Source organism: Gracilinanus agilis, chromosome 4, assembly GCF_016433145.1.
Source record: "Gracilinanus agilis isolate LMUSP501 chromosome 4, AgileGrace, whole genome shotgun sequence".
Classification (NCBI taxonomy): domain Eukaryota; kingdom Metazoa; phylum Chordata; class Mammalia; order Didelphimorphia; family Didelphidae; genus Gracilinanus; species Gracilinanus agilis.
Genome location: NC_058133.1, coordinates 131,225,620 through 131,240,094, shown reverse-complemented (window position 1 = coordinate 131,240,094; position 14,475 = coordinate 131,225,620). Strand labels below are relative to the sequence as shown.

At 35.3% G+C, this 14,475-nt stretch overlaps 1 protein-coding gene across 1 annotated transcript in view; it reads right to left on the bottom strand.

The window, feature by feature from the left end:
- The window catches only part of BROX (BRO1 domain and CAAX motif containing), a 37,305-nt gene that overhangs the window by 14,358 nt on the left and 8,472 nt on the right, over positions 1-14,475 (bottom strand). The window contains exons 3-8 of the mRNA XM_044672249.1: positions 8,623-8,729; positions 7,272-7,368; positions 3,491-3,586; positions 3,126-3,198; positions 1,963-2,068; positions 1,166-1,255 (exon numbers count right to left, since the gene is read on the bottom strand). Coding sequence (XP_044528184.1) covers positions 1,166-1,255; positions 1,963-2,068; positions 3,126-3,198; positions 3,491-3,586; positions 7,272-7,368; positions 8,623-8,729 — 569 coding nt within the window. The remainder of the gene's footprint in view (positions 1-1,165; positions 1,256-1,962; positions 2,069-3,125; positions 3,199-3,490; positions 3,587-7,271; positions 7,369-8,622; positions 8,730-14,475) is intronic.

The window sequence follows — 14,475 nt, the reverse complement described above, 5'->3', positions numbered from 1 at the left end:
CCTGTCTTTCTACTCTGAATTTACTCTCTTTAAATTTATTTTGTATAAACTCTATGTAGACTTGTTTTCCCTTTTAAAATGTAAGCTTCTTGAGAATACGAATTGGTTCAATCTTTGTATTTGTATTCTCAGTGAGAAAAAAGGGACTAATGCTGCGTACTACCACTTCAATCAGGATGTAGCTTTAGGGGACTACAGCACATCTCCCATCGTTAGCCTTCCTGAGGCCCCAACCAACTATGAAGAATAACTTGGTAAGTTTAAATTGGACATGAGTTATTTTTCTAAATCATTCCTTTCTGTCTTAGCATCAATACTATACAATATTATATAATAAATAATAAAATAACTATTTAGTTATTTATGGATATTTATATATTTATAAAAAATAAAAATATAGAATAAACAAATAATAGTATAAAATAATACCAATTCCAAGGAAGAAGAGCAGTAAGGGCTGGGCAATTGGGTTTAAGTGACTTGCATAGGGTAACAAAGCTGGGAAGTGTCTGAGTCCAGATATGAATGCAGGACCTCCTGTCTCTGGAACTTTCTATCTACTGAGCCACCTAGATGGCCCCTAGACACACATGAGTTTTCTCCAAGCGAGTGTAATTACTCATTTGAACAGGCCTTTGCCATCAAACATAGGAACTGAAGTGGAATAGAAAAACTAATCTAGTTTTGTTCTCATTTTAAAACTCCTAGAACTCACACAAACAGCCCTTTTTCAAATTGCTGCAGTGTATCTAATTCAATGGAGCCCAATTGATAGGACTAATCCAGTATATCATTTGACTTCTTTGGATCTGTTTCTACACCTGAAAAATAAGGCTAACGCAGGTCTTAGTTACCTCACTCTGCTATGAAGAGTCCTTGAGAAAAACTACAAAAATAATTTGGAAAACATTCTACAGTGAGATACTATTGAAGAGTTTAGCATTTCTTTTTTTGAGGGGATAAAAATTCCATTTCCTTTCACAAGAGTGCTTCTTTTTTCTTGAATGTGAATAGATTCATTTTATCACATTTTACTTTTAAGTAAATCAATTTATATAGGCACCTGTCTTATAAATATCTTACACCAGTTCCCCTAATTAAATCAGTGGGAGAAAAACCTGGAAATATAAAGGCTAAGGCACATGATAATGGACTTAGAACTCACCAGCTCTTTGATAGAAATTGGCTGTTTCATATGCCAGTGCGGCAATAAGACCAGGATTATGTTTGAGTTCAATTGCTCGAGCAATTGTAACTGTAAAAGAAAAATATATACCCCAATATTAAGGGCCTCAACAGAATACAAGTTCAATTTGGATACATAATAAGAATAGAAATATACATCTGTGTCAGTAAAGTTTTAAGATCAAGAATAAGAATCTGTTAACAGTTATAATGTGAAAAATATAAATTACTGAAAATAAAAACACAAGCATGCAGAAACTGCTGAGCTCAGTAGTACCATGCCAAATCCCCTAAGGATTCAAAGAAATTTGATCCTTTGCATCAACTAGCAAGTTACTGTAAATAACTATAAAGACATACAAAGAAACAAAGAATTATTCCTCCAAAAGAATTAAAAATGAATCAAGAAAGCCCCTAGTACAAGCTCTTGCCCTTATCACTGTATGTTTGCCTCTAAGTATATGTAGAGAGCAGAGAAAAGCAGATGCACAGAGCAGAAAAAGAGGGCAAATAAGAAGAGAAGGGTAGAAATGATTTTTCACTCTTCTAGTAGTAGAAAGAAGTCTTCTTCCTCAAAAGAACCAGAAGTCTTTCTTCTTATGCCTTGCTAGAGACTAATAAGGCCAAAAGCTATTAAAAAAATGAAAAAATTTGCTGACTACCAATATTTCAGAACCAATTATTGTCTGGCCAATGTAGCTGAATTGCAAAATAAATGTACTTGTAGAAAATTAAGTTCTCAGAAATTCAATGCTACATTGTGACATTTGGGAATACCTTCTTGAGCTTCAGCTTGACATTGAATAATGTAGGAATCTATGAGTCGAACTTCCAAATCCCTGCCTTTTTCTGCAGGTGTGATAAGTTTGGGAATATGGTTTTCCTAAGAGAGAGCAAAATAAATGCCAAACTTTATTTTAATTCAAATTATTCTCAGTTGTTTTAATGTTACATTTGATTATTTTAAGTGAATGGAATTTTTAGGAGTTAAAGTAAAACATTCAATTTGGGGCTTTGCTAGAAATTTCAAGGACAAATTAAAGTTGTGCTAAATAGATCAGATGTAATGAAGAGCTTCACACAGAATATACCAGCTAGATAGAACAGCAACTTCAGCCACAAATAATTTTGGCTCAAGTCAAGGAAGTATTATAGAATGTTTATGCATATAACTCATACCTTTGGGAAATTATTAAAACAAAAAAGCTAAATGTAACCAAGTTACCTGACCTATGCTTTCTGATAATTAAGAAAACTGAACATACTAGAAAAAAATTATACCTAAAACAGACTCATATAGACAATATCATCTCACCCCAAATCTATAAATACTAGATCACAGTTTTAATGCTGAAAAAGAACACTCATCTTCCAACAAATTTATGAAACACATAAATGTGGCTATAATACAATAAAAATTTATTAAAATTCTGCTGGGTAAAAAATACAGTTTTAGGTACCGGGGAAAGATAAAATTTTGGATAAAACACAACCCTTGCCTTTCTGGAGACTAGAAGTCTAAGACAGATAAAATCCAAACATATACTTATAACACATCAGAAAGTTTCAAGGATCCAAAGGATCCCTTATACCAGGGAAACTGAAAGAGCATAATGAGTAACAACTGTTTTGAGTACAGATTGGTAACCAGAAATGGTAACGTTCACATGCCCATTTGTTTTTCATTCCCACCTTACTAAGAGCAATTAAACAACACATCGTGTGATTAAGGATATTCTATTTTATATTAAGTTCACAGTTCGTTACTTAAAACGGCAAAAGGTAGGTATGTAATAACAAAATAATATGTAAAATAAAAGAACAATTACCAATATACCTATAATAATATAAAACAAATTTCTTGGATCTCATCACTAACTGAAATTTTTAAAATTATAAGAAGTGAGAAAACTATCAAAAGCAAAAATATATTTTGATACCTTCAGATGTTTGAAAATTCCGGCTGCAATTTTTAGACTTCTATGAACTTCTTTTGCTTCATCTTCTGTTATGCTAAAATATAATGACACTGGTCTTACTAATTCTTCTTAGAATTCAAAGAATATTTTTTAATCAATAAAATAGATTATTTGCAGAAATTCTGGTCTTATTCGTTTTGTAAATTCAAAACTAATATAGTGTATTTTAACCTAACATTTCAATGATTAGCATTTAAACATCTCTGGAAATAATCTGCATATTTTAAGAAGAAAGCATTACAAATCTTGAAAATAACATTGGCTATATTAAAAGTAACATACATGGACATTTGCACATATTTTTTGCCATTCCCATTCACACTTACTTTTCTTTTCCAGCCAATCTTGATGCATATTTGGAATACCATAAAGCTACATTAAATGCCATAGAAATCAATTCGAACACAGCATCTTGCTGGGCACTAAAATTAAACACACGTTCATTGAGTCATCTTATCATGTTTATTATAAAATCTGTATAAAATAGTAATATCAATATAATTACTTATTATTAAACAAATATTTATTTTGAATGTCTCCTAGGCATTATGAGAGAATGAAAGATTACAATGTGATCTTCAAGTACCTTACAATCTAGTTAGGAAGATAAGAAAACTATACATGAAAAAATATGTTAAATGACAATCAACAAGCATTTATTAAATAACTACTATGTTCTGGGCACTATGCTAGTGTAGCAGGAATACAAAACCACAAAAAGAAAGTCTCTAGCATCAAAAAGTTTCGATTCTGGCTGGAGCAACAAATACATGTAAGTACATACTAAATACAAGCAGAAATAGAATACAGGTAACTGGAAAAATTAGCAGCTTGAAAACCAAAAAGGTCTCAAGTAGTAGTAGATGGTCCTTGGGTAACTCATCCAACCAGCCACAGGAAAACAGCAAGAAGATTGGTCTAGCTGGACTAAAGAGCTCATAAAAGAGTAATTTATAAAAAGGCTGGAAAGGAAGACTGGAGTCAGACTGTAAAGGACTTCAAAATGTCAGAGGAGTTTGTATTTAATCCAAGAGAAAACCACTGAAGTTTAGATCAAATCTGTCCTTTAGAAATATCATTTTAGAAATTGTGTGGAGAATGGAAAAAGACTGGAGGGAAAGAGACTTGAGCCAGGAAGACCAGCAGGGAGAAAAGGGGAGGAGAAGATACTCTATATAATCTAGGTGAAAGGTGATAAAGGCCTGAACTGGGGAGTAGGGTAGATATGTAGAGAAAAGAACATAAATCTGAGAGAGGTTATAGAAGTAGAATTGATAAGTTTAGGCTGCTAACAGGAAATAGAAGGAAGGAAAGGCAGAATGAGGAACTGAAAATAGCCCTATCTTAAAATTTATGAGTAGTTTATGATGGAATGATTCTAAAAAAGCTTCATGAACTGGTTCTGAGTTGAACTCTCAAAGGATGGGCAAGATTTAGATGGATGGAGAACAAGTATTTACAGAGGGGAGTGTCATGGTGATGGGAAAGTACATGAAATGGGAGAATTTCAGAGAAACCAGGGAAGACTACACACACACATACATAAATTTTAACAACTTAATGGCGATGAAATATCTGCCAAATGATTAGATCATAGATTGAGAGCTGGAAAGTACCTTAGTACCAAATACAATATCTACTCTACTTGTAGGAATCCTAAGATTTAGGTAAATTAAATAGCTTCCTTTCTGAAAAAGGCTGGAAACTTCTAAAGATGTCATTTCTACCTGACAATATAAAAAGGAGTTTTCTATTTCATACATATTCATCTTAACGGCATAACATAGGCATTCAAATATCAAATGACACAAGTTTTTCTTTCAACTGAAGGCCAAAAAGTGAAATAAAATGATTAGACATAAGGAAAGATCGACTGTTAAAATATTAGAACAAGCTGTAGCCAAGGAAGGTTGTTATTCAATTTCTTCCTTTATTTGTTAAGGTAGTATTGTGTGAATCTAATTAGCTCACCCCCCATTCATAGTTAAAACTCTAGCCACCAGAGATAATGTCATCCCCACCTCCCTTAGTGGGGAGGGGAGATGAGTTACCCACAATAAGTAACAAATCAAGAACAAGGGACTGCCCTTTGGGCAGTCCAAAACAGTGTTGAGGCTGCCATTTGTCCACTTGAATTAGAGGTGGGTCCAGGAAGTGAAGGAAGATGCTATCCTTCAAGTATGATGGTAACTTCCTGTTGAGGCAGTTCAGGCTTTGAACTTGGTGTTGAAGGATCTCAGCTGAGAACTCAGGCAGCTTTCCCTCTGAATTGTCACGTGGGTAAGTTAGGCTGACTTCCTTGGGCCTACCTTGGCATTTTCCAGAGTCTCTACCTCAAGAAGGTTTCTTTGCCTCTCTAATTGCTAAGGCCTTGTGGCTAGTAGCCTAATTTAATTATTCTTTTAATTCTCACTCGGTCCAGACCAGAGTTTCTCTCTCTCTCTCTTCTTACCTTCGACCTTCCTAATTGTAAATAAACTACCATAAAACCCATCCTGACCTGGGTCTATTTTAATTATGGAATCAATCTAGATCTGATTGATTCTTGGTGACCACACCTTAATATATATCTATATAATATCTCATTTTTCCTTATTGCAGTATACTTTATGTTTTGGAACAATATCAAAAATAAGACATTATCTCTAAGGTCCCCCCATAAAAGTCTAATATTTTATGATAATCACCTTGCTATGATTAGGAATTTTCAATTTACCTAATTAGCACAACATTTATCAAGTGCTTACCAGTGTTTTTCAGTTTTTTACCCCCAGGATTTAGCAATGTTTTGCATACGGTAAGTTAATGAATTTTGAATCATTCTTCATTTGCTCATCTTTTACAAGCAAAGCACTTGTTTTAGATGGTGGGAATGCAAACACTAAAATAATAATGATCATTATCATCATCAACAGTTAACATTTATGTTCAAGATTTATAAAGCATTTGGGAATAGGGGAATACAACATTCATACAGGCAAATATAATAGAGAGTATTCTGTAGAAGACAAGAACATCAGCAACTAGAGAGGAAGATCAGCAAGGCTTCTCACCAAAGATAGCATCTGAGTTAAGCCTTAAGGGAAGATAAGGCCTGAGACAAACCAAAATGAGGACAGACTGTAGGAGAGGCCTGGGGACAGCTTATGCAGATGCAGGCAAGAGGTGGAAAGATAAGCTCAGGGAACAGCTAGCAGTTACTTGGCAAAAATGTAGCATGCATAAAAAAGAATAAAGTTGAAAATGTATTAACATGAGTAATTTATTGATTAAAAAAATAGATTTTAAATGCTGAGAAGGATATAGAAAGCCTCGTTGGTACTGGACAATCTTGGCACTAAAGAGAAAGTAGGATAGGACAGTGAAGGAATAAAGACTAGTGGGGGTGGCGAAAGTAGGTAGAAAACTTAAAGAGTGAAGACATCAACTCTAGAGCTCCCTCTCAAAAAAAGTAGTATGGGTAGAGGAAGAGGACTTTTACTTTATCCTTAACATAAGCTTAGAGACTTAGAGTAGAGGATTCAAATGCCTATATGTTAGGACTTAAAAAAACAAAAAAAAAATTAAGTGTTAGTCCCAGTCTTTAAAAAAACCCAAAAATCACATTGAGACAAACAAACAAATAAATAAATAAATGAAATTAAAAAACCCAAAAACTTTTATCTTCCATCTTAGAATCAATACTATGTATTAGTTCCAAGGCAGAAGAAAGGCTAGGCAATGGGGACTGAGTGACTTGCTCAGGGTCACATAGCTAGAAGAGTCTGAGGTCACATCTGAACCCAGGACCTCTCATCTCTAGGCCTAGCTCATAATCCTCTAAATCACCTAGCTGCCCTCACAGCTCTATTCTTGATAAGATGAATATATTTAGTCATAGTTTTCATATAGGTCAAATCTATTTTTCTAAGTGAATGAAATACTTTTCTTAGTAAGATGTATTGGGTTAAATTCAAATATTATAGTTAAAAAAATTTACTAGGAATTTGAAAAAAAATTGCTTAGATTTTTTTTTCTTTTTCTATTTTCAATTTCCAAAATATAGAGCCTAGATTTAGTCACCAGTTATCAGTTACAAATATTGGATTTTAGCTTAGTACTACATACCTTGGAATATGTCCCTGTAATGTATCAGTCCACTTAAAGTTTTGAATATATCTCAATTTGCTTTCTTGGGTAGAGTTATCCAATGAATTTATGAACCCTAAAAAGATAAAAATTAAAAAATTAATTTGAAAGAACACCAGATATCTTATAATAAATAAAATGATTAGATGGACACCAGCGAGAAACTAACAATACCCACACATTCTATTCCATAGCTTCAGTCCCACTATGCTCCTATTTACCTTCTCCATATACATTTCTCACTACTTCTTCACTATAGCCTTACTCTCTGATGGCTTCCACCTCACCAGAAACTTGGGTCCCCTTGATCTTAGAGGTGAGGCTGTGCCTTGTTTTAATTGGAGCCTAGGCCCTCATATTATTTTCTTGCCTTCACCATAGTCCAATGCAGGTACCCTTAAAACCCCAGACTAGCTTTCTAATATCCATTCATATATTATATTCTCTACTAGAATATAAGATCCTTGAGAGCAAGAACTATCTTGCTTGTGTAATATTGAAAATTAATATTATGCCAAATGTAATATGCTAAATGTAATATTTAGAAATTGATTTGGAAATATAATATTAGTTAAAAAAAGATTGTTATAATCACCATTTACAAAGTAATTAACCTTTAAGTCATGAGGATGATAGAAGGTTTTAAAATTTTAATTTTAATATAAATATAGTCTAAGAAAGAAATAAGGAGGAAATAGAAAAATATTTCCTAGTCTACTACCCTAATCTTACCAGTCCATGAGAATGTCTTCCACCTGAGCCACCAATGCTAAATAGCAGAAAGCCTCCCCCCCCCCCCCAAAGACCTCCAGAGAAGAACCCAATCTCCTCTATGGTCTCATTTTTATATGGTCTCATGTCACTTCCTTTCCCTGTGCACTGGTCTATCACATCTCAGGAACCAATCAAAGGCTCTCTTTGGAGCATTGCAGCCACACTAATGGGCTGGCTCTGACAAGCAGAAAGTTTACGACCCTGGGAGGAAGGGGTTTCCTTTACACACTTGCTTGAATTTGTATCCTCAGTGATTAGTACAGACCCTGACATATATTAAGTACTAATCAATGTTCACTTTTATCTCCCTCTCACTTCCTCTGACAACATCTTAAATCTGAATATATTCAAAGAGTAAGAAATGGATTTTCAAAATAGTGTTTAAATGATCTCATTTTCCTAACTTACTCTTCTTCTGAAATACAACCACAACTTACATCAGAAGATTAAAAAACTATTCAAGAATTGTAAATTTATTCAATAAAATGGACATTATAAGATTTTATTTTAACAAAATAAATATTTCAGCACATTAGTAAAACTTTAAACATCTAACCTTGCAAAAGTGAAAAGTAGGAATCTGTTGCATTCTTCATTATTTCTGGGTTACAGGTCAAATCAGTGAACAGCTCAAGCAGTCGTGTCCTTGACGATCTTAAATCACTTGAATAGTAGAAGAGAGCAAAAACTAAGTAAACTCTATTATGGCATCTAAGGAAAAGTGAACAACTTACTAGTATTTAAAAATCCATCAATTCAAAAAGATGGAAGGCTTGTTTTTATGTATAAAATCTTATGAATCTTATTGCCCAAGAAATCCGGTGTTTTTTGGTCAATGAGAGAAATAAAATTTTAATTTAAATCCTCAAATATGCATAAAAGAAATCTCTAATCATTAAAAAAAGATAAATAGTTCTCATTTTAAAAAATGAATTTTATTGCTGAGATATCACATTGCCAATATACTCCTGATTTAATTTTAGAAAATAAAAGTCACTGTTGAGTCTTCTAGTTTAGAAATTATCTTAAAGAATGCTATTTATAACTGACAAATACTCCAATAGATCTGTGATCTCAGATGCCTACAAAGATAACAATTTCAATTCACTCATGTCCATTCTATCTTATTTATTCATATCTACTTGTAAATCTGCTGCAGGAGGTTCAACCAACATCCTAGAGGGCTTCCTTTTGTCCTCCTGACAAAGCACAAAGACAATGGGAGCTTTCTAGCTATCATTTATTTATTTCTTGCATCTTTTACATAATTAGTCCATCTTTCTTTCTGGTTGTACATTCTGCTGATGACATTTTTTAAAATCACTTCTCTTGTACAGTCACTCATTTATAATGTGTTTTCAGCCTCCTCCTGTGCACCAAGCAAATCTTCACCATCATTTGGGTGATGCTTAATTTTAATCTCTGAAACCCATATTTCATAGCTAATAGCCACATACCACCAGAAGAATAAAGGTGTGAAATAGGGCATTTCAGAAAGAATTTGACCACTAAGGATGATTTTTACAGTAATGATTTTTTAAGGACTGAAATGCATCAACAGCAATATCTGTAACATAACACAAATGACATTTGACCCTTAAATTCCTTTCTTCTTTGACTTTTACACTATTCTACCTCTTTAATCTCACTAACTATTCCTTTAGAATTTGTTTTTTGAACTCCTTTCCTTCTTTGAACTCCAATTATGGATATTCTTCAGGGTTCAGACATAGGAACATGGATTCAGAGCAGAAAGGTACCTTAAAGATCATCTACCTTAGCATATCCATTTTACAGATTAGGGAACAGAGGCAAAAAACAGAGCCTCACTTTTTGCCCAAGGTTATGCAGCTAGAGTGGCAAAGGAACCTAGGTTCTCTGACACCAAATCCAAAATTATTTCCATGCTCAGTCCTTACATTTCAGCCTATACTTTTTCCCTTTCAGGACTCACTCAGTACTATAATTTGAACTGTAATGTATATGTACATAGCTTCCAAAACTACAATCATTTCAAGTTCCTGTCCCTCATTTATAATATATGCAGAAGATGAATGATTGAAGATAGTTACCTTAGCAATCACAGTAGGGTAAAACATGATGGCAGGCTTCACAAATTTGAAGGGTTAGTGTAAAAAAGGGGGAATAGAGTTGTTCTGTGTTGCTCTAGAAAATACAATTGGATCTAAAAGGTGGAAGTAATGAGAAAAATTTGTGGGCAACTTAAGAAATTTCTAACAATAGAATACCTGAAAGGTATTGAGTGTATCATAATTAGAGGTATTAGAGAAGACAAGAGGACTTCTCTAAGTTGCCTCACACTGGATAAGAAATTCTATCAGATGACTTAAAAGTCCATAAAATTATAAAATGTTCTGGTCTTCAATTGCCTGTGAAACAAGCCTATCTGGATGGCCCTCCATCACTTAAAACAACATGATTAAAATTAAAATCAACAAGCCTACTATATGCCAGGCATTGGAGGTAAAAATATAAAGAATGAAATAAATCCTTAATCTCAAGAAGCTTACATTCTAAAGAGGTATTTGCACCTGTGCATGATATATGCTATACACATGGATACAGAAAATAAAAATAAAGAGAATACAAAGTTGTTAAACACAAAGTAGTGTGGGAGGGAAGGAGCAGCAGCTGGGAAGGAAAAGGAAATATAAGGTAGCATTTAAACAGTGATCCCATTCCATCCAATCTTCTCCAGAAGACTACCCCTACTATCATCCTTACTTTCACTAATCTTCAATTTCTCCCTGTCTAATGGTTTTTTCTCTACCTACGAAATTGGTCATTTCCTACTCTCTCAAAAACCGTCACTTGATCTATCCTTCCTTTATAGCTACTATCTAGCAATCAGACAAGATATCTTGTTCCAAAGTTCCCAATGATATATCTTAACTAAATCTAACAGCCTCTTCTCAATCCCCATCCTTCTTGACATCTCTGCAGTTTATTACACTGTTAATTACCTTCTTCCCTTATGTGTTTTCTCTCTAGGTTTTTGTGACACTGCTCTCTTGATTCTCTTCCCACTCATATGATCATTTATTCTCTCCCTTTTTTTTAGAATTTTCATCTAAGTCACTCCCACCATGTGACTTTTGGTCCTTTCTCCTTTTATACTATTTTGCTTGGTAATCTCATTAGTTCCTATGCATTCAATATGCCTATGTAGATGACTTTCAGATCTCAAGTCCTAATCTCTTTACTGAATTCCAGATTTACACTTCCAGCTGCCTATTAGACATCTCTGACTATCCCATAGGCATCTTTTCTTACTAATTTCCCTATTACTGCAGAGGGCACCAGCTTCCTTTCAGCTACCCAGGCTCACAACCCTGGTGTTACGCAGTCTTTTGATCAAGTCTTGTTGTTTCTACTTTTGTAACATCTCTTGTTCATGCCACCTTCTTTCTGACACGTCACACATAGACTTTGTACTAGTTTCCTAATTGGTCTCCTTGCTTCAAGTTTCTACTCTTTCTGATCCATCCTGAACTCAGCCATCAAATTCACATTTCTAAATCATAGATCTAAGCCCATCATCCACCCTATACAATAAACTCCACTGGTTTTCCATGAGCAAAAACCAAATACGAAAGTTTTTCTGGCTTTCAAAGTCCTTCACAACTCAGCCCTTCCCCCATGTTTCCAATCTTCCATATACTTGACAGCCTTCTGTGTGCTCTGTTATCCAGTAACACTGACCTCCTTCTAATTCCTCCAATAAGACTCCATTTCCAGTCTCCAAGCATTTCTATTGCTGTTTCTAGGTGTAAAACTTTCTTCCTCTTCATCTCAAGCTGCCTGACTTCCCTGAAGTCTAAGGTACAGTCCCACCTTGTGCAAGAAGTCTTTCCAATCCTCATTAGTCTTAGTGTTTGACTTTTGAGACTGTCTTCAATTTATTGGTTCAGTCAATAAACATTTATTTAGTACCTACTACTAAGTCAAGTGCTAGAAAAAAGAAAGTCCCTTTCTTGAAGGAGTTTACAATTGAATGTGGGAAGACAACACATGAAAGTAAATTAAAAAGAGCAAGATTGGGAGAAAGAAAATATATAGTCCTGGGTCCTGGTGGAAAAATAAAACAGAGCAGTTCCAAAGGAGTGCAACCAGGTAAGAAAGGAGATGTCCGAGTTGGTATCTCTCCTTAAATGGAGGTTTGGCATTCATGACCCCATTCTCCATTCAGAGGCAGAGGGTGGTGAAGAGGAGTACTACAAAGGCTGCTGAGAGCTTACAGGATGATGAGGTTTCTAAATAATGAACCTCCTGGGGTGGAGTATAGATATAGAAGTCTATCAGAAGTCCCACAGTATAGCCAGGTGCCTATTGCCAGGCCCTAAATCTACAGACATGAAGAAACAGTCCCTGTCCTCAAAGAGCTTATAATTTAATGGGAGAAAAACCACACACAAACAAGCTGAAAATTGTAAATGTGGAGGAAGAAGGGAAATGAGATTGAGAAAAGTAGCTTTCTGGTGAGAATAGGGGAGATCAAAGGGGAGCAGTAGCTCACTAGGGCACCCCTCTTAAATGTAGGTTCTGAGAGAAGCTGTCCACTCCTGGGGTATCCAAGACAGCTGATACTGTCTTGCAGGATGATAATGCTCCCAGGGGTATGATGAAGAAATCCAAAGGAATGAGTGCAACTGGGAAGGAAATGTCTGAACATAGTTATCTGCATGTTTTCTCCACTATTAGCTTGTGAGCTCCTCAGGAGCAAGGATTCTCCTGCTGCTTCCCCCACTTTTGTAAGCCTAGCACACAGCAGGCACTTAAATGTTAACTTTCTGAGTGACAAAAAGAAGAGAGCAGAAGTTAAGAAGACAGTGCATTTCACGAACAAGCAGTACAAAAACACCAATAGTAAGTGGAATGTCCTAAGTAGGGGCCAGTGGGGCCAGTTTGTCTGAAATGCAAAGTGCTAGTAGGAAAGTAACATACAATGAGATTGAAAAGATATGTTGAAGCCAGGTTGCAAATGTAGGCATAAGAATTTATATTTATTTCAAGAGGCATTATGGAGGCATTTGAGTTTATGAAGCAAAAAAGAGTGATATGATCAGATCCATCCTTAAAAATGGATCTTTGGCAGCAATAGAGAGGAAGATGGGGCATGGGGAGACACTTTAGGAGACTGTTTCAATAATCTAAGTGAGAGGGGATATGGGATTGAAATAAGGTGAAAAAAGGATAATTACAGAGCTTAAAAAAGAACTGGAAGATTTTAGAATTGAAATGATCAGATTGATTCTGTCTTTTTTAATTGATCACTTTTATTGTAAATTGATTTTGTCCTATAATTGCCTAATCATGGTTGTCTCTGAATTTAGTGCAGAAATTCAGCTGGCCTGAAATGAGTTATGTTTAAAAATCTAGTTCTCTGCCAATCTATGTTCTATTCCTGCCTTGGGGACATGTTAGCCATGAGGAATGCTGGTGTACACTAGAGAGTCTGGTCTAGTATCTTAACACTACACCAAGCTATCCCTTCAAGGACGTCTGGTCTTCTATCTCAAATTCAAATAATGATTATTACTTAGTCACAGAAGAATTCCTTAGTCACAAAAGGAGGGGTATGTTGTTAGCCTCTCAGTCCCAATTTTCAACCAATAATACTGTCCCACACAGCTCAGCTCTATAACCAATTACACTGATTACACCATTTATATTGAGCTCTATTTATAACAATCATAATTTGTTCTTCACTTATGAAGATCTGGTTTTTTTTGCTCTATCCTCCACAAAACTATAAAAGAGAGCTGTCCCCTTCATTCAGGGCCTTAGCTTTGCTAAGAAAGTTGAGATCTCATTTATTGGGGAGGCAGTCAAGATGGCAGTTTAGAAGCAGCAAAAATCAATTCCTCTGTGAAAACCCTTCCACACCAATCAAAAACAAAGCACTTTAAGGGGGAGAGAAAACCAAAATCAAAAATAAGACAGAGCAGTGAGACCCTCCTGCTCAATTCAACTTAAAAGGTATGCAGAGAAGGTTGAATATTCAGGTTTAAGGAAAAGAAAGGAGAAAGGTCCCAGGACCCCTCCCTCACCTACTATGCTGAGACTCCAGGGGTCAGTGGAATCTCAGGGCAAGGGCTCTAATCCAAACAGAGTACCTTGCTACCACAACTACATGAAGCTCAGGACTCTGATCACAGCTGGCAAGGAGGCATCTGGAGGAGAGAACCAAAGAAGAGAGCAGGCTGATTGCTGCTTTCAGCCACTAGCCTTTATCTTAAGCCTCTGCCACTGGAAGTTTTGGCCTCAGGGCCCATTCAGTTCTGCAGATCAGTTCAATTGGATTAATCCAGTTTATCAATAGTGCAGAGAAGAAGTCTCTAGAGGGCAAAAAACCTCAAACTAACAGAAATAGTAAACAACCAGAAGA